Below are 21,312 nucleotides of genomic sequence, written 5' to 3' on the forward strand. Positions count from 1 at the left end.
AATCCCAGATTTACCTTTCCATTTTCACACACACTCAAACTGACTGCTAGGTCACTTTGTTTTGACAGCTGTAGTCATTTAGACTTGTAGAGGAACCAGTCATTAGCGTTTTTTTAGCCTTATGAACACTGAAGGTCAGAACTTGACTTACTGTTAAATATTAGTCACTAACAAAGTGAGCATGTCAGGATGGTGTTAGGGCTTTATGGAGTGTTTACAGCTCCAAGGAAGTGATGGAGTAGGCTCAGGAATAGCTCTGGCGTTTGTCCCGAATGTTCTCCTTCTAATGGTGTTGGCTCCTTCTAAACACCAGAGACTCTTCCAAGCAATGTCCATGTTGAGCTGATGAAATAAAATGAACACAAGCCCTTCCTCCATTAGGAAGGGCTAAAATGGATAACATCACTTCTTGGCAGTCTTGGCCTCTCCTTTTTGCTGTTGCTGGAGTTCCCTTGGGAAGATTTCAGTTTAAAGCATCTAGCAGCTCACTCTCTGTAAAGCAGACTGGGATGTTGTTTAGGAAAATGCTCTTTAACTGAACAAACAGAAAAAAATTTTTGAGTTAACCATAACTGTGACTTGGAGCTGCAAATTACATATCACCTCTGGAGCCAGATAAAGAACATCTGGACAGCAAACACTCCACAGAGAGGCTTAAAGAAGAGCAGACGGCAGTGTGAGCAGTCAGAGGTTTCTCAGCGTTTGAGTCCATGATGAAGTCAGCCCTCGCTCTCCAGGCACTGCCCGTGCTGTTGCTGCTGGCCGGTGCGGCCCGTGCCCAGCCCAACTACATCCACGAGGAAGAGTGGGTCAACACATGGCGGCAGGGCTTTAACTTCCAGTGCCCACATGGCGAAGCATTAGTGGCCATCAGGAGCTACTTCAGTGAGACAGAGGGCTCGGACCGCCTGTGGAGTTTCGAGTGCCAGCCGACGCCCTCCAGCCTGGGGGAGCCCACCGAGTGCTGGTGGGATGATATCAATCGCGCTGGAATGGAGTGGTAAGTCTGCATGTTTGCTGCCCAGTTTTTTTTTATATGCTGAGACATCAAGCATAATGTACAATATGTGATATGCAACATCTGTGTGTTAGGCAGGGGACAGTCTTCAGTCTTAATGATACATCATGATAGAAAACCCAATGATAATCATACACCTTCATGTTTTATATGCAGCTGAAGTCAAAGTGGAAAGAAATAGTCTCACTGTGAAGCACATGCAAACACAGAGCATGTTTATAGTAAAGACCCCATATTCTAAACTTTTATTGTATTTTATATTTCCCTTTTCCCCACATTTTACCACTTTTTGTGGTTTTATGTAGCAGAAACACATGATCATTTTAAACCTTCTCTTTGTCTCTTAGTAGTAAACTGTAACTGTAACTGTTACTGTGTCTTTAACACTGAAATATGTAAATGGCCTCTATTCTGATTGACTGGCCTGTGTCACGCCTTGTTCAAAAATCTGTCCAGGCTGAAATACTTTTTATAACTTCAGTGTGAATGGGCTAGACTGAATGTATTTTTTTGAAAAATTGAATGTTTTTTGTGACATCTTAAAAACAGTGAGTTCAAAACTGGCTTAAATTATATATATGAACTGGACAAGAGAGTGAATGGTACATTTAGAAACATACTACTATGTACTAAACTACATGGACCACAATTCTAACCAGCTGAGTTATTCCAAAGCTACAAAGGGGTATATAAGATGTTTGGACCCACTAACAGATTCTGGTCACTTAAGAGGTGAAACTGTAATGGATTTTTGGTCTTATGAAGAAATAGAAGAAGTTCAATGAACGCAGTATAATATAATGAGTTTGGGGAAATGATTGTGTATCAATGTTTTTTAGCCATTTTCAGTATATCTACTGAACAGTACTATGATAACAGTGAAAACAGTGATCATTTTGGTCACTGACATCATCATAGCAAATTTTCTTACCATCCCAGCCCTAGTATGTGTGTGTGTGTGTGTGTGTGTGTGTGTTTCATGGGGACACACACTGCAGAAGAGCATAAGGTGGCCTGCAAGCTCGGCTGCTATGATTGAGTAGAGTGTTCTGAGCAGAACATTATCTCTGTCCCAGTCTCCCACACCAGATGCTCAAAGCAGGTGGAGAATTACAGCAAACTGCAAACCAGTCAGGCAAAATACCACTTACCGAACTAATGTAAAATAAGAAAGCTTAGATTTCAGTACTCAGATTTGAAAGAACAAAACCCAAACCTATTGCCATGCATGTACAGTACTGTGCAAATGTCAGAGACCACCCATAATTTTTTTTATTCTAGTCAAATGGCCATTCAGTATATTTTAGAAGATATTTTTAAGGAGATTAAGCTAATCCACTCACATAAAGAATGAGAAAGTCAAAGGAATAGGTGAAAAAACAGGAGTTTGCAAAACTGAAGTTAAAAAAAAATGATAAAAAGAAAATGAGGCTCCTAACAAATGTGTAAGACCTGGTAGACCACCAAAACTGTCACTATCAGACAGTAATTAAAGCAATAAAAGGAGATAATCAAGCTCCACTCTTGCTTCAGATCTGAAAAAATCTACAGGTGTTTCTGTCCATCCTTCCACTGTGAGAAAACAACTCAGCACTATGGGTCTGAAAGGATGTGTAGCTCTTAAGAAGCCATTACTGAGAAAAAGAAACTAAACAGAGAAGCTGCTGATGTTCTGAGAACAATAGATTGACCACCTCAGAGTCCAGGCCTCAACATCACTGAATGTGTTTGGGATTAGTTGGATCATGAAAAGCATGAATGTTCAACCAACTTCTAAGACTGAACTTTGGAGATGTAGAAAAATATCTCTATAGATTTTTTGAAAAACTCAAAACAAGTGTCCCAGAAAGAATGGAAGCTGTATTAAAGGCAAAGAATAGACACACAAGATACTTTTTACTGATGACAACATGTATTTAATGGCCATATTGCCTGGAAAGTAAACACTAAATGAAGGTCTGTCTCTGACTTTTGCACAGTACTGTATTTTAGTTATGCACAGATGCAAGAAAGTTACAAATGACAGTCTGAACTCATAGCTTTAAAAATAAACCCTCCAAATCCAACAAATGGATAGAGTCATTATTTGGCAGTATGCACTGCCTGCTCTTGATCAAGTATTATTCAGTCCGACTCAGCCTGTAAAAAAAAGTCTTAGACAGTGTTTGGAAAAATCTTCCTTGACTAAACAAAATAAAGTTAGTTAACTATAACTGTGCCTTAGTACTCTAAATTACATATCATCTCTGGGGCCAGATGCGGAACATCTGGAGAGCAAATACTCCTTGAAGGCAAGCAGCTGACTAGGCATGCAGTATTTCATAGATGAAACAGACTGAACAGGCAGCTCTTTTCATCAGGTGTTCACACGTCATGAGGCCTCATCAACACAAACAGCAGGCCGCTGATTACCTGTTGCACAAACATCCTCGTATGTGCACGGCGTATGTTTGTGGAATGTGCAGAAAATGAATTTTCCTATGCTTATATGCTGTATTTATATCCATTGAACACGTTATATATCTCATGCTTACTAATGCTCTATTTTCCCCCAATTTAATGTTGCAGGATTCAAGTCTCTTGTGCTTTAGTGAAAGCACATAAGTGAAAAACTGCAATAAAATGTCACTGCACCACTGTTTACGGAGCTGGGTGGTTGCTGTGGTAACATCAGAATAATTTGTTTACCATGGAAGGAAAAAAAAGTTGAAAGCCAACAAGACTGGGCCGAGAAGAGACAAACAGACATTTTTGTTGAGCCAGAACTTCCACGTGTCATTTAAGTTAGCCTCAGTTTTAGCGCTCAGTGAACCACTGGCAATAGAAAAATAGTTTAAGGGGCTTGTTCAATGCCCAAAAAGCACCTTTTATGAGTAGACAACAGGCTTGTACATCAGATGAGCCTCTGCAAAAGTATGCAAATCTCCATAGACTCTTAAAGGAAATGGGCTCCATGTCCTTAAGCTTGTCCAGCAAGCTTGTCCAGTTCCTTCTTTGTGTCTGGTAGAATCCTTTAAGGTCTACTGGGAGATTTTTAAATCCTAAACCAACTGAGAGAACTTTCATGCCACATCATCCTTTCTTCACCAATTTGGTATTTATGTTCAAAATTGCAATGGCATAAAAAACTCTTAAAGATAAAGATGCTAAAATGATGCAATAAAAGAACTACTTTTGGTTTCCCAAAGAACCTTGTAATGGATGCTCTTTAAAGAATAATTTTTAAATGAGATGTGCAAGTGGGAAGAATATTTTTAAAGTTTAATGAACCTCTAGATAATGTTTGAAGGGTTCTACACCAGCTAAAGGTTTTTGTATGAACTAGAACTGCATGTCCAAACCAAGAACCATTATTTTTAATGGTACAAGAGGTCAGGAACATTAAGTGTCACAGCTCAGAGATATGTTGTAAAAGGGTCTTTTGCAGTTCTCACAGATTTTAGGGAGTGTGCAGAGACAACACAATACGGCTCATGCTGCAGTTCCCAGGATCCACTAAACTGACAGTTTGGCAAAAAAATCAAATGTACTCAATTTTCGTCTTAACCCAAATGTAGTCCATCAGCAAAGTCGTGTTCGGTGTCTGAAGTTTACTTCTTTTGTTTTGTACTTGCTCTACAGGGCTTTTGTAACTGACAAGCAATGGACAAAATTCAGACTTCAGTGGCTGCTACTACTGTTTTCGCTTTGTGAGGTGCTTTTGGCCAATTTAATAGATAACATCATGAGTCTGTTTAGACCTTGCATTAACATGTGTTCGTGTCCAGATCGTAACTTGTCCTGGACGAACTTTGGCCAGACTCCATTTATACTTTTCATTAAAATGCGTCCCCAGTGTGACCAGATGAGATCTGGCTGTACTTTTCTCGCATAAAAAGGACATCAACACATGCACTGTTTTTGTTTTACTTTTGTTTGCTCTTTTCTCCATTACTATAAGAATGGATAAGCTTGGTCTGGACATGTTCATTGGCCAGGACTGCATGAAGGCTCTTGCTTTGGAGCTAACTAATTGTCCCATATCCTCAGTCTTTTGGTTTATTGTTTATTCTCCCACCTGCTTATCTACTGTTACCTATAACTATTGTTTATTCTCTCACCTGCATAACGAAAACGTATTCCGTTTACACTTGTGTTAAATGCAATCAAGATCCGTCTCTAATCACTTCCGAATGTGGTTTGAGTGATGTAATTGTACTCTGCTCACAATGCATCCTGGGGGGTGTTAACACCTGACTCTGATACTCAAAAACGCATTTTAATGCGAGGTGTAATCAAGGCCCAAAGTCATACTGGGTCAAAAACCACAAGAACAAGTTTCAGATTACTTAACCTCTTAAAATAACAGGCTTCTTACGTACTAAGACTTATTATCCAGTAACTACAGGGACTTCAATGCAAGCTGGCTGAGCTATTCTTAGGTTATGGAAGTGTGTAATAAAACTTTTGGCTCATCAGTGGGACCTGGCCATTTAAGGGGTTAACAACTCAGCATGGTTAGAGACATGTAGTTTGCACAATGCTAACTGTGCAAACTGGATACATGAATCATCTGTAGGCTACCTGCCTCAAGAGTTATTAAGGTATCTGAAAAAGACTTGCTTTTGTCGTTCGTGACATCTTGAATTATGTCCATGCTTTTATTTACTTTTTCTAATGGCTTTAAAGACTAAAAGGACAAAAAGCTGGTGTGTACATCTTCGAATGGCCAGATGAGACTCAGGTAACACTTCCTGTTGGTAAGAAGTAAGGGATTATAAGAACTGTAGTCTAACAGCAGGCTTTCATTCCTCCAGCCTCCAACAATCTGCATGGAACATCTTTAGCTAATTTCAGATGATATGTTGTTGTTCTAGAGAGTGGATAACAAAGTTGTCTTTAAGAGAGAGACTGCACGGCGGCCCAGTCTAGCATAAACACAGCTTAACTACAGGACTAACATGTGCTCTGTAAGTTACAAGATGATTTCTTTCTAAACTCAGATTCAGTTTTATGTTCAGCATCGCACGTCATGCACATGGAATTTATTTGGAAACCTGGTGCTGCTCATCACTGCCCACGATGGCTACACACGAAACAAGATTCAAAAAACAGACTGGTAGCATGCTAAACAGATAGATTGTTAGAATTATAATGTGATTAAATGTTATTTGCAAAGTCATGTTGGCCAATTTCTATTTCATATTCTATTTCATGATGAAATGGCCACACAATGTAAAGGGCAGATTATGTTTTCAAATAATGTAAAAAATGGAAATATACAGTTACAAGATTTTGGTATGATTGATAATATGCATTATATAAGAATACACATATAACAGTTTACAGTTTATAATATTTTTATTTTAGTACACTAAACATAGGGATATGTGAATAAGGAAATAATCACAAGTCATTTTGTAGGGAGTGAAATGCTAGTGAATATGTTAGGAGTTGGTGGATGAGTGGGATGCCGAATTTGTACAGAGAATGCAGGGGAGGTGTGGTGATCTGGACTAGAGGCTGGCCAGAAACAGGAAATCTGTTTTTTTAACTCAGATCAAAATGTGACACATATGATCCTTTCTATATTTTGTCTCGTCATCATCAGTGGTTAGGCCTTAAGAGCTGTACCGTCTTCAGCCTTCAGTATTTTGACTGAGTGATAATGTTTGTTGGCACACAGATGTAGATTAGTGGCAAAGGCACAAAGGCTCTGATTATGAGGCTTTCTGGCAGGTAGAGGCCACTACTTTTTCCTGTTTACCAGCACACTCTAAATCAGGGGTGCTCAGTGCTGGTTCTGGAGATCCACCACCCTGCACAGTTTAGCTCCAAACCTAATCAAACACACCAGATCCAAGTAATGAAGACCTTCAGGGGCATCTGGATATCAGAGCCAAGTGTGTTGAATCTAAACTCTCCAGAGTGGTAGATCTCCATCATTTATAGCTTGAGTGGTCTACCTTCATTTGGTGGTGGACATAATAAAAGACTCATATTCTCGAAAGGATTAGAATAAACAAGTGTAGCATTATTGCTGGAACACTTTGTATCTCCAAAAAAAACTTTACAGGTGAAGGAAAAATGCGCTGAACTTTCAAAGTAAGTTAACGCAAAAACATTTTATTATAATAATTTATGTCTATCTATTCATCATGACCTTTTGACGCAGTGTAAAGGGCATTTTACAAATTAGGTAAAAATGGAGATACAAGGTGTTGTTCTAACAGAGACAGTGTGTGCATCCACTAGAAGAAGGCCCATGTTAATTCCATTGTTTGATGACCTCTTTGCCTGAACTGCAACTATAGAGCTAAGGTGGACTGACAGACATAAAGAAGGGCATATAATCTAACATACTTAATGTCATTTTCTTTTTACCTGAACTGTAGTTGATCAGCCAAGACATGTTAGCTGTGAGGCTAACTTAGCTAACGTGTGGACAAGATTCAGACTTTACTGACTGCTACTGCTGTTTTAGCTTTGTGTTTTTTTTTCCATTTTAATAGACATACAGCATCATACAGTGTCACACGGTGTCAAAAACCACAAGAAGAAGTCTTTTTAGGATTACTTTTTTAAGTCCACACAGTCTGAGGCAAGTGTGTGATGATTCAGCATGCAGATTGCGCAATGTTAGCTGGTGATCATAACCTTCCATTCCATTCCATTAGCTAGACTGGCCTTGTAGTTTCAGTACGAAGCTAAAGAAGCTAACTGTCGGGCAAAGGGACAATTATGCAAATCAGCTCATACTTTTGGTTCATATTTTTTTTAGTCTAAAAATGTAAGTCTACTCTAGACCTGTGAAAGACCTGTTACAGTCTGGAGTGTTACAGTCGACTACTAATACATAGTCTTAATATCTCATTATGTCCTAAATACAACACAGATTTGCCAAATTTCCATTTTTGTATCTTACTTTAAAGTAATTCTGTAAATGAGGGTTTGTAAAAAAAGGGCACCCCTTAGCCAGAACAGTCAGGGTCAGTGTGGTTATTCACTATGATCTGTTCATGTTGTACTAATCCTAATGACATTAGTTGATCATTTTCCATGGCACTAAACATGAAAGAGTTCATAGTAAGCACATAATAAATGCCCTTATTGTGCAGCAATGGTGACCTTTACATACTGTGCTTTAAGCTTTGCTGGTCTTGTTGCATTAATAAATCCAAGTGGTGGTGATGGTGGTAGCAGTAGTGAGGTGTGTGTTTGTGTGTGTTTGTATGCATGTGTGTGTGCACTACAGAGCATGCTGGGAGTCAGATTACACAGCAGGAGATGTAGCCCGTCACCTTCCACTCAGCAGTACACCATGAGAACACACAAACGACACGTTTTGGATTTATTAAAAAGCAATGCAGACTAATTAACCTTTTGGGATGATAATGAGGTATTAGACTGATTTGTGTACAAGTACACAAGTTTATTGTGACACAAACAATAGAAATGTCTTGTTTTTCTTTACCGTTTAGTGTAATTATGCATCAGAATACACAATTTAGTAACCAATATTTTTGTCCTTGCTAATCAGATTATACTTTGAAAACAGCAGAGTACTGTTTTGGAAACTAGAAATAGCCAGAGGTCAAAAGTTCAGCCTTTGAGAGGCTCAAGATTCCTGTGTCACTATTTTCAGGAGGTCAGTATTAAAACTTCATAACACTCTACTGTAGGACAGTGTTCATAAGGCTACATGACTCCTATCTTTATGACAACTGACGTAGACCTACATAAAAATTTATAAACACTTACTCCAATGGGCGCCAATTGTCATAATTGTTGCATTCGCCAACTTTGATGTCAAGTTGACATAATATCTGTCAGATGAGAGTGATTTTTCTTCCTGTATTGGGTAATGTCATGACACTGCCTGGGGTGAAATTGCATAGACTTTGTATCTCAGTGTATGTTATAGTGCCATAATGCTGATAATATGATGAAGTGACAATGAAATCAACCAATCAGGGATTGATTTCAAATAAATGGGACCAGTTTTGTTAGAAAAAAGGTCATTCTAGGCCTGCTGGAAGTTCAAATTGAAGGCCTGGCTCTAATAGTCATGGCTCGCCACTGGACAAAAGTGAGCATTTTCTGTGATAAAGTGAGTGAAGCTATGTCACATCATCATATATCATAGCATTATGGCACTGTGATAAACACTAAGATACAGTCAGTTATTATAACATGCTATGTCATTCCACCTAAAAATATAGTTGTTTATGTACATGTTTATGGAGGTTTATGTCAGTTGTCAAGACAGTCTTATGTAGGTGTCATGTAGCCTAATGAACACTGCTCTACAGTAAAATCTCACCAAACTTTTATTTTGATTCCAGTGCTCAATTTAATTTTCATTCCAAAGTTTCAAATTCTTGGAACAAGTTGACTAATTACAGGCTTATGAGTTCCTTTGAACAGCATGGAACAACATAAGCTTTATTATTGAGCAAAGCATGCTGTGTTTTGTCTCGGACTAGTCTTAGAAGCTTACACACTCCTTAGAACTGAGTAACTGCCAACAGTCTATGGTAATGAGGGGGCCAGGACACTGAAAGAGTGAATATTTATATCATTTATATCATTTAAACCCTTAAATGGCTAAAGTTTTATTATACACTACTCTAATCTAAGGATATCTCAACTGGTTTGCATTGAAGTCTCTGTATTTACTGAATAATAAGCTTTATTATGCTATAAGCCTGGGATTTTAAGGGGTTAACGTTGACAAAAGGAGCATATCACTCAACTGATGAGTACAGGGAGAGTCAGAGAGATGATGAAATAATGTAATAACACATTTAAATAACGTATTTAGCAAAAAAACCGTTCGGAGTTGACTGTAGCTGTCAGGAGGGAACATATTCCTCTCTGTCTGAAGTGTGTATGGAGCCATTTCCTGTGCTTTTGGAGAGGGTTTCATACTTGGCACAGTCTTTCCATATTGTGTCCAGAAAGACATTTCCTCATGCAAGAACCTTTGCTTTTATGAGCGCAAAGAAAGCCACATGGGTGTAATGGATTCAGTTCAGTTATGCCTGAACACAATCCCAACCTGCCACATAGTCACTGTTAGGCCAGCAGGAGGTTACTTTGAAGGACAGAGGATACAGATACCAGTAAACCCAAGCATTTGGTTGGTTTGCCACAATTATATGACTGGAGATTGTAGAATTCTAGGTTCTAGATTATTCTCCACTTGCATTGTTCTTGAATGTTCCTCCCTATTCACACTATAGAAAGTCCTCCCTATTCATACTGTAAAGCCATGTTCTTCTTCATTTATACTGTTCTTGAATGTTCTATCCATTTAGTGTTCTTGAATTTTCTTCTCGTTCACACTGTTCTTGAATGCTTCTCTTGTTCACACTGTTCTCCAATGTTCTCCCAATTGAGAGTATTCTAGAATGTTCTCCACCTATCAAACTGTTCTAGAATTTTCTCCCCATTCACAATATTCTCAAATGTCCCTCATTCACTTCATTTTAGAATGTTTCCCCATTCAAACTGTTCTAAAGTGTTTTCCCTGTTCACACTGATCTAGAATGTTTTCCCCAATCTCGCTGTCCTAGAATGTTCTCCCTTATTCACTCTGTTCTAGAATGACCTCCTCATTTGCACTGTTTTACCGTGTTCTTGCTTCTTTATGCTGGTCTTGAATGTTCTCCCCCTTTCATGCTGTTCTAGGCTGTTTTATTAAATTTATACTGTTCTAGAATTTTTTTTCTTATTCACAATGTTCTAGAATGTTCTCCTCATTCAAACTGTTCTAAAATGTTTTCCCCATTCACACTGTTCTATAATGTTCTCCCTCATTCACGCTTTTCTAGAATGTTTCCCAATTCATTCTGTTCTTGGATGTTCTCTTCATTCATACTGTTCTAGAATGTTTCCTCCATTCACACTACTCTAAAATGTTCTTCATCTTTCATAATTTTACGCTGTTTTACAGTGTTCTCACTCTTTTATGCTGTTCTTGAATGTTCTCCTCTTTTACACTCTTTCAGTTCTTTATTTATACTGTTCTAGAATGTTCTTCCCAACTCACACTGTTCTAGATTGATGTCTCCCATTCACACTGTTCTAAACTGTTTTCCCCTTTCAGATGTTGTGCCATACAACTAAAAGTGGTGGGGCACGTATTATTGGTTCTAAAGACTAACCAAAACAAAACAAACAAACAAAACTGACAAAAGACAACTGGGCCGCAGGCTGATCAACTAAAATAGTATACAGTATGTCATGGCTGTAACATGTCATAGTAAAATCTTTATGAACACTGTCAATGTTGTTTGTTTTGACCCTGCAGGGTTAGATTTCTAATGTTGCCAGCTCACCTCTCTGAAAAACATCAAATCTTAGCTTAGCAAGGTAGCAGTAAGAAATATTACAATAGATGTTTGATGAATTTCACTTAGTGTGGTAAACATGAATTTTGGCCAAGTGTCTAAATTTTAGTTGATGCATCACAGTAAAACTGCAGCAGTCCTGTCACTAACCATGCAGGTTTCACTTTTTGGGAAATGCCCCCTGCAGCTGAAATATTTTAAGATGTTCTAAGATGTTTTCCTCAATTCAAGCTGGTTCATTTGGTTTGTCAGTTTCTTTTGAGCTTTCTAAAACACCTGTCAACATTAGAAAGCTGGTGTTTTTTGGGTCAGTGAGCTCTGGCTTAAACGTTACAGCTCCATGACTTGGAGGAACAGGCAGAGTCTGCCATCTGGGACGAACTTCAGAGAGGCAGAAGTTCAGGACCGCTGGGTCCTAAAGGAACTCTTCAGCATGCTCTCTCCTGCTCTGAGGGCACACAGGGGGATTTGCCTCTGAGTTAATTGGGCTCAGCGTGGGCCTGCCTGATCCGCTCTCAAATCTGCCCACTTTGGGAGATTTCCTTTGAGCTGGAGTCGTGTGGCCTCGACCTCCTACTGCCCGGCCCAGGGCAGCTGGGGCCTTGAGAATATAAGAGTTCAGTCAGGCCAGTCACCTGCTGACAATTGCCAATTAAAGGTCGGATTTTGAACGGGGTGCTTCTAATACAATGTAAGCATACTATGTCATGCTGTGGCCTGAAAAGTATGTAAGTGTTAACACCTATCCAACAATTTGTTGCTGTCATATCAAAATTGCTTTTTTTCATTTTGTCTTTTTAACTTATTTATTGCCATTTTTACACACATTTTGTGGGCAGTATAGAACAATATAAACATTTTGCAATTCCATCATTTGTATTTGTACTTTAAATTTATTCTTGTATACTTACTTATTTTCTCTAAGACAAAATGCCGGTTGTCCTTTGGACCAAACAGAGTTCTGACTCTTCTGAGTATGCTGTACTTATTTGTGTGCTTATTCATTTTCACTATTTCCTGTAAATTTATAATTAGGTCAAGAAAAACCAAAGCTGATTTTACATAAGCACCAAGCCAGTGGGCCAAGCTCATTTAATGGAGTCTAGTGAATCTAAAATTAGGCAGCAATATTCTTCATATTCCACATGTACAGAGGCAGCATACAGTTTGTTGTAGGTACAGTCACAAAAATTGGGATTCTTCTGCTAAAATTATTTCTTTTGTTCTTTTGTGTAATTAAAAATAAGTTAACACATCTTTTATGGTTAATAAATGTAAATCTGCCACTTTTCTGCATATTTTAGAGTACAATTTAATTATTAATGGACTTAAATGTGCCACTTTTATGTTTTATTTTCTCCCAATATGTTAAATTCAGTAAATAAGCAGTAATTGTGCATTAAAATGTGTAGAAGTGAGTTCTCTGTAGAGGAAGTGGGCACTTATTTTCACATAGGATGCACAAATGTTTGCACATGGCCACAAATTAAAAAATGAGTTAAAATCCATAAAAAAGGGTTTGTCCTTGGGCCAGTGGATTTTCTCACTCTCATAAGTAACTACACAAGTTACCTATTAATTCCATGGTAATTATTTTACGATGATGTAAATTACTTGAATAACTTATTGTAATTGAATTATAAGATAACAGACTTATTTGTAAAATGGCAGTGTTTTATGTAAGCTTGTCACTGTAAGGCTTATAATTCAATTTTACTCATCTACAAATGCTGTTTACATGTTTGTGGAGCCTGTGTGCTCTCTCTGCTGCCCCACCCCATCCTCTAGACCTCTGCTTGTCTCTTGAGAAGGACCACTTTCTTGGCACCACCGAAGCAGTCACTTTGATTTGCACTCTGGTTAAGATGACATTCCACTGGGACAAGCTGATCCCTTTCCCCATTGGTGGATCCGTTCCCTACGGTGTCAGCGTTGTCATGACAAAGAGCCAGAGCTGCTGGTGGCAGGGGAGCAGGACAGGTCCGATGCTGGCGGATCTGTTGTGATGACAACATCCTGTATGGGCCATACACAAGCAGAAACCATCAACAGTCCTGTATTTACAGAAAACCTCACAAACATCTCCTGTCTGGCAGCCTCCTCTGACACGAGCCTAATTAGCTTAAGGTCTGTGTTGACCCTGAGACCAATTCTTTAGTCCATTAAAACGTCAGTGCTATTGACACATTAAATCAATTCTCTGCTGCTTCCCACTGTGACGCGCAACTGCAGCCGTGGTGAAGTAACACAGACTAACATAGGGGTTAGAGCTTTGAACTGCTTTGGTTACAGTCAGTAACTTTATGTAATTGCAGCTCACAGGAATGATGAAGCGCTGAACCAAATAATGGCTTCATTTGATTTGCCTTAATAAATGCAGATCTTATCCTCTTAAACTGCAGGCTTATTATTCAGTTCTTAATCTTTAGACTTATTATTGAGTAACTATTTAGAATTATTCAGTAACTACCATGTGTAGTCATGAGTGAATAGGGCCACATATAGGCCCATGGAATTTAGGCGATATTAAACAAAGGTCTTAAAAATGATTAGCATTTTAATATTATACTATTAATATAATCAAATCTACAGTAGCATGCAAAATTTGTGCACCCCGGTCAGTGTTTTGTTGGTTTTCTATGTGAAAATAAGTACACATCCTCTGCAGGGAACACACTTCTGCACCTTTTAAAGCGCAATTACTGTTTGTTTGCTGAATTTAAAGCTGCACTATGTACATTTTTTTTGTTAAAATGGTAAGAAGTAGCATTACTGAGTCAGGAGAACAAACATCTGTATGTGCTGATGCGAGTCACCCTATAAAGCCTAAAATAATTATCATTGTCACTCACAGGCTCAAAAAGAAGTTCTGCCTCAATGTTTGGGCCTCAAATGCAAAATCAACTTTGAATGTCATTCACCAAGTTTTGACTGAACTCTCTTTGAATACTAATTCAACACAAAATGTAAATCACACATTACCTGCAGCACTTGAAAATATACTGACAGTTAATGAAGTGTTAGGGTTTGTTAGGTGGCTTGGAGTCCTTGTGGGACTTACAGGCCAGTTTTGTTGGCCTAGTGACACCCAGGGGGAAAGAAGTGAGAATAAAGGTCTAACTCTCTGTAGTTCCATGACTCTGAGACTGATACCATACTGTCACGTCTTGACTACTGGCCTGTGTGTTTTTCTCTTCAGAACAGGAGCGTGAGCAAGGATATCCGTATGGGATAAAGCACTGCTTGACCTTGCTCCCCAAGTTTCTTTTTTGTTTCAGAATAAACTTCTGTTGTTTTCAAAACAGCACATGCAACAGTTAATCATGTAAAACATCACACAAAAGAGATAAACCCCAAATAATACCTAATATAATCCCATTTAATATACAGTACATTAGCTAATGACAGTCAACACCAGCAAAATAGTAGGATATTTACTGAAGTGTAAAAACCCTCTGTGTGGACTTCTTGTGATCTAAATCCATGCATTCTTCTCAAAAGTGCTAATGCCAGTTTAGGAGTATTACCTAGACCATTAAAGGAATTTGCATGCTTAAAGTCTGTATTTCAGTAAGTAATTCAAATTTAGCATGATAAAACTGCACATTGTTTCTTATCTAAAATAAATAAGTTTGTCTTCCTACATTACTACATTCATATATCATGTATTGAAATGTTATCCATTTAAGCATGAAATTCTGTTTTGTAGATGTAGCCCAAAACAAAGTTAGCTTGTGAGCGTGCTAGCTATGTTGTCGACTTTTTCTGTGCAGTGGTTTTCTGTACATTAAGAGACTTGGATGTTGTGCTGCCTGATGCAGTCTGGTCCCCATTATAGGCAACATGTTTGCTCTGGTTGGTTTTGGCTGTGGTAGCTCAGTGGTTGAGGATTGTGAGCTTCAATCTCGAGACTACACTGTAAAAAAAGATTTTTTTACTTTAAAAAACAAGTAATCTGGCTGCTTTAAAAAATTAAGTTAATTGAATAGAGGTTCCGCGACCCAGAAGGATAAGTGGTTTAGATGATGTATGTATGTATGTATGAATAGAGGCTAAGCCCTTAAAATCCCTAACTTATTACATACTAAGGCTTATTATTCAGTAACTCCATGGGCTTCAATGCAAACTGGCTGAGCTATTTTTAACTTGTAGAAGTGTATAATAAATCTTTGGGCCCACGGGGAGGTCAGGGGTTATTAGTGACACATTTGGTCCTTTTGGCCACACAGCCCTAGGTATGAAAATAAAATATAGTGTTATGTGTTGTCAGTAAAGAACTGCAAAAGTCTCAAAAAACAGCCTTGAAAACTGTTAAAACTATTTATTCCCGCAGTTATTTAAGTGTGCCCTTGCCTGTAAAAACACTATGTAGCATTAGTATAAATACAAATAAACACAGATTTGTTGAGTTATTCATATGTCGGTTTGACGAATACAGGTAGAAGAGCAAAGATTCAGTTCCTGACTGCTTGATTTACTCCAGTCATTGCATGAATTTGTTAAATTCCATCAGCAGCACATCTGGTTTAATTTAAGCCCTTAAAGGGATGTTAAGTGGTAAACACCTTACAGTGGGTTCAAACTTTTACTACATGCTACATGACAAGATTTAACGTAAGGGGTTAAAAAAGTATTGATTAGCCAAACATTGGATGGTAACTGTAAACACTGGGCTTCCTCGGGGAGAGCTTAGGAAATGTTTAACCTGTACAGCAAATCACAGTGTACTGTTTAATTGTTTGTTTGTATTTACTCTAATATTTGTGTTTTTGTAAATAAATAAATGTTTGCTGCCCAGATAAACAGCTTTACATATTATGCCTGCAAGGTTTGCACAGTGTTGTAGATTTCAAAACATGAATATATTTTAACATATTTTAATATATTAATTTTTAAGATGGACTTTAACATAGGTCTGATCCAGTGCTCTGACCCAAGCGTTATTTATATATTTATGCCAATCTGTCTGAATCTGTCCTTAAGGATGACAGATGTGATGGATGTGTCGGCCAATCACATGATTGTAATTTGCTCATATCTCCCTGCAGGTCCTCCTCGTGTACAAATAATGGGCTGGTGGCTGGAATACAGAGTCAGTACTTTCCCTCAGTGCTGGACCGGGAGTGGCAGTTCTACTGCTGCCGCTACAGCCGCAGGTGCCCCTACTCCTGCTGGTGAGTCTGTCCAGGGGCTTCAAAATATATAAGCTTAATCAGACCAGATTACATGGTACATACATGGTTAATGTACTTTGTGCTTTAATTCTGGCTCATTTAAGGTAATCATAACACACTGCACTTAAAAAAGTGATGCACTGTATTTACCTTGACTCAAATTATTTCCACATGAATAAAACAACCCATTTACTGTCGAGTAAACAAAAAGTAAAGACAAGATTGTGTTGATATATGTTTTATTCATTCACCCTTTGATAATATCTGCATGTGCTCTAAATTGAAACCATCCACATAGTACCAAAATCCTCCCCTTTTGCATCCAACAGGAAGACCACCGATGTTCCAGAATACTACAGGGAAGAGGGCGAAATGGTCATTCCCTCCTATGGCTACTTCATCAGGGGGGCTCAGACCACCTTCAGCGGTGTGCTCAGGTATGCATCAAAGCCATCACAAATTATTTGCAGCCCTTGTTATGGATTTGGCCTCAGGCCTTGTTCATTTAACAGCTCCACAGCCTTCATAAAGTAAATTGCTTTTTGCTCAGTCTGATTGTAATGTTTTACATTGTTGCAGGGATCGGCAGTGGAAGTACATTGTGTGCAGGATGACAGATTTTGATTGTGAATTTCAGAACTTCTGAAGCGACCCCCAAAGTCTGTAAAGCACCAAACTTTTCAAGTGCACCTAGCCATATATACTCTCCCCTCACATTTAATGTACATACAACTTTATAATAAATTACCCAATTCATTCCTTTATCACTTTAAAATTTGTGCACTGTATACATTTTAAGCTCCTATGTCATCATTTTTTCATTGTATGTAATCCTGCATGATTCTGTTCATTTTGCATCTACGGAACTGTGCAAAACTCAGAGACCCTCCCTCATTTTTTAAATCACCATTAAATAAAAGTCATTCATTTCTCTGCGTCAGGAATTCCATTCGTTTTCGGAGACTCATTTAATTTTTTCACAGAAATCAGAGATGTTTATCCACATCTCAAAAGTTCACTCATAAATTGGTTTCATTTTCTGTCTCTCACAATCCAAGTAATCCCAAACACATTCAGAAACACTGAGGTCTGGGGTGATCAGTCCATCTGAGAACATCAGCAGCTTCTATGTTTGATTTGCTAATTTTCTTCTTTTTTGTCTCTTTCTTTTTCTCACTAGAGGCTTGTTGAGAGACTTTTGCACAGTACTGTACATAATCCATGTGACATCAGCATAAAAATGCTAAAATCTGAGAAATTTACATTCAATCATTTCTCTATCTGCATTTTTGCTGATTTTCTTATACACTCTTAATGCCTTTTATCCCAAACTAAGGCCCAATCCCATTTCACCCCTATGATGCCCTAAATGTAATTAAACACCAGCAGCAAGGTTGCTGAATTTTATTGCTCCTCTGTTATCACTGCAGACTGGCAGGGTTGCCTACAGAGCACCGCTAGTAGCTTGTAAATGTAGTAATGTCCTTTTTTATTTGAGGGTTGTCCCATTTCGTAGGGGAAGATTTCAACCACTACCCCTAGTAACTCAGTTCCAAGGGGCAAGGTGACACTCGAAAACAAGGGGTAGGGGTAAAAATAAGAAATGGGATTGGGCCTAAGATTGAGCCTTAGCTTAGACTAAGAAGAATTTCCAGTGGTGGTTCACTACTGGCACTGCAGGTTATGCTAAAACCTGGCTTAATCAATGTTTAGGAATTGACTCTTTATGTAACACTTTATGCAAATATGCCAAAGAAAAATAATGTATATTGCAAAGAAGAAGTAGGCCTGACACCTCTAGCATCCATCTTGGCAAAGATACACCCTAAGCTTTGTTATATTTTGTATCAAATGTTTAAGGTGACTGGAAAAGAACTAATAAAGCAACTTTTTTATTGGAGAGACTGGTTGCTCTGCTGAGCAAAATTACATTTTCTCTTGTTCAGTGAGATCCTCCGTGCACAATGAACCCACTTTACAGGTTCTTTTCTGAGTAAAGCGCTGCAGTATACTTTGGACTTCTGCTGCATTTCATGATACTCACTTATTACTGCAGCAATTATGGCGCATTTAACTCTAACTCTGCTGTGCTGGGTCTGTTTGTGCATGCTTCCTGTGGAGAAATGTGTGTGTGATTTGTGTGTTTCTGCTGACGGATTAAGACGTGCTGCATGTTTGTGTGTGTGAGAGAGAGTCTGAGGGAAAGAGAATTACAGGTTATGCGTGGATGTTTGAGTTTGGAGGACATTCTTAAGCCTGACTACAATAAGTCCCTGACAATATCTAGAGTGTCTCCCTCAGACTCATTGTGTCAATGTTAAAATAAATAGTACTGACATGTAATCAGCAGTATGAAGAAACATTAACTCAAGTTTAATTAAACTTGCCTGTGAGGTGTTGTTGCCCAACATCTGCTAAATAAGGCCTGAGGTAATTCACAGAGGTGGGTAGAATAGACTAAACCCATATTCAATTGAAAGTATTGTTACTTCATTAAAATAATGACTCAGGACAAAGTAGAACAACTTTAGTAGGAACAAAAAAAAAAAGATCAGGTCAAAGAACTCCTGAACTACTGAGTTCCCTATAGAACTGCAGTGGAACATCTTAGTATATTAAACATCTATCAGCATAGGAAGCTTGTTAGGTGCTCTTCTTCCTTTTTTGAGGTCTTTTCTTTTCAGTCTAAAATAAAATGTTAAAGCTCAAAAGTGAGATATGTGAGCAAAGGCAAATGGAAATAGGAATTAAATGTGAAGACCTAGAATGGAACTGAGTAAAAAAACTGGAGGACATTTTCAGAACTGACTCCATAAATCCAAGATTCAAAAAAGCTTTATTGTATTGCCATGTACAAGTGGTGCAAGTGTTGAACTTCTTTATAGTTTTTATCAGTCAGATATTTAAGAACTACAATATAAATGCACTATGTGTCCAAAGGTTTGTAGACACTTCTGCTCATCCAGCATTTTTTCTAAAACAATCGTATTATTAGTGAGTTTGTCTCCTCTTTGCTGCAGCCTCTACTCTTCTGGGAAAGCTTTAAACTAAATGTTGGAACTTGCTGTGAGGATGTGATTGCATTCAACCACAAGAGCACTAGTAAGTTCAGGTACTGATATTGGATGATTAGTTCTGGATCACAAACTCCGCTTCATCTCATCCCAAAGGTATGGTGCTTTATCAATCTAGAGTACACATATCTGCTGTGTTCTGTTGCTCCATATACGAGCTGTGTGTCAGCAATGAGTGCACCTTAAAGAAGCTGATGTGTGGTTAATTTTGGACCTATAATGAACACACATATTAAGGCACTTTACATAGATACATAGCTATATACAGGGTTGGGATGAATTGGAATACAATTATTAGAAATAAGTATTCAGAACACAGAACTGAAAGAAAGTATCTGTATTCAGTTCAAGTTACATTTTGTAAAGGCAGTATTCAGAATATAGTTACTTTTAAGGTTGGGTAAGATTACGTTTTGTGTAATGGAAGTAACATATTAAGAAAACATCTACTAAATGTCAGTAATTTATCAACAGAACATCTTCAAGATATTTACTTCAGTGTATTCAGATGCTTCACTACTGCTACTTCACTGATATGTTATTGATGTGTTACTGATAATCTGTTAAGAGTTTGTTAATCATCTACAAAGGACCACTCCAAATAAAATGTTACAGAAAATACTTTTAGAATACTTACCCACTACATTTAAAAATATGCAACATCTTTAAAGGAAAAACTATCGTTATGCACTAACACTATGTTTGTTTATTAACTACTTTAAATTCAGCATGTGAAGTCCCTGCTAGAGCCTGAGTAGACTGATAAACCAATTTAATGATAAGTTATTAATCTCAGCATTATAAAATGTTTTCCTTCTTTATAGTCAAGTTTGCAAGCTTGTGTTGTTGAGATAAGGCAAATTGTTTGTTTAGTTCATTAGACAGCAGAGGAATTATGGGAGCAGCAGTGAAAGCAGCCGAAATAATGTTGAGAGTTTTAAATAAGCGAATTTTTCATGAAACATATTAACCAAAGCCTTTCATGAAGAAAACTGTCATCATTGACAGTGAGGAACAGTTTGCATTATGTAAAAATTACTGCAGAGATTTCCCTATATGCCTTATCAGTAAGCATTCTAAATGTATTCTCAATGTATTCTGAATATGTCACTTTATTTGTATTGTCACAGAATACATTATGGAATATATTTAGGGCAGTGTATTCACTGTTCAGCCATCACTACTTTTTCAAAGTATTCTGCCCAACTCTACTTGCTATTCAAACAACATATTGGCTAGTGGTACATTGAAAAAAGTGGTGCATTGAATATACTTTGATTCAAATGTGTAGAGAGCGAGGCAAAAAACTAACACAGAGCAAAACTGTAAAAGGGATATTTTATGCAGTTAAACAGGTTCAAGTGGAACATGCTTTTAGTCATGATTTCATATTCCCATAGCAAAATGAGCTGAGCAATTTTGAAAGCAATCAGACAGATAAAGCCCTTGTACACTAATCATATTTGCTTTGATGATTCAGAACTGTCCTAGATGAATTATGTTTTGAATCAGTTTACCAGACTTACCAAAATGTGTTTTGTGTCCCAACCTCCACATGAACATCATTTCCACATGAATAGTGTACAACTGTAACAACAGAGGCATGTAGGTTGCTTACAGGTGCATGATGGCTTTTTTTAATGGGGCAGTCCAGCACTCATAGTCACAACAGCCAGGGGTCAAAACACAGGCAGGCATCATCAGAGATGTAG

The 21,312-nt window shown here is 38.0% G+C and overlaps 1 protein-coding gene across 1 annotated transcript; it reads left to right on the plus strand.

Annotated features, from left to right (window-relative positions):
• The first annotated feature begins 406 nt into the window (after positions 1-406).
• Positions 407-18,426, plus strand: dpt (dermatopontin). Its single transcript, XM_036570324.1, has 4 exons — positions 407-1,000; positions 16,401-16,526; positions 16,856-16,963; positions 17,106-18,426. Exons 1-4 carry the CDS (start codon positions 711-713, stop codon positions 17,170-17,172), a joined length of 591 nt encoding a protein of 196 aa, XP_036426217.1. The 5' UTR covers positions 407-710; the 3' UTR covers positions 17,173-18,426.
• Positions 18,427-21,312: the final 2,886 nt, after the last annotated feature.

This window comes from Colossoma macropomum, unplaced genomic scaffold, assembly GCF_904425465.1.
Source record: "Colossoma macropomum unplaced genomic scaffold, Colossoma_macropomum, whole genome shotgun sequence".
Taxonomy (NCBI): domain Eukaryota; kingdom Metazoa; phylum Chordata; class Actinopteri; order Characiformes; family Serrasalmidae; genus Colossoma; species Colossoma macropomum.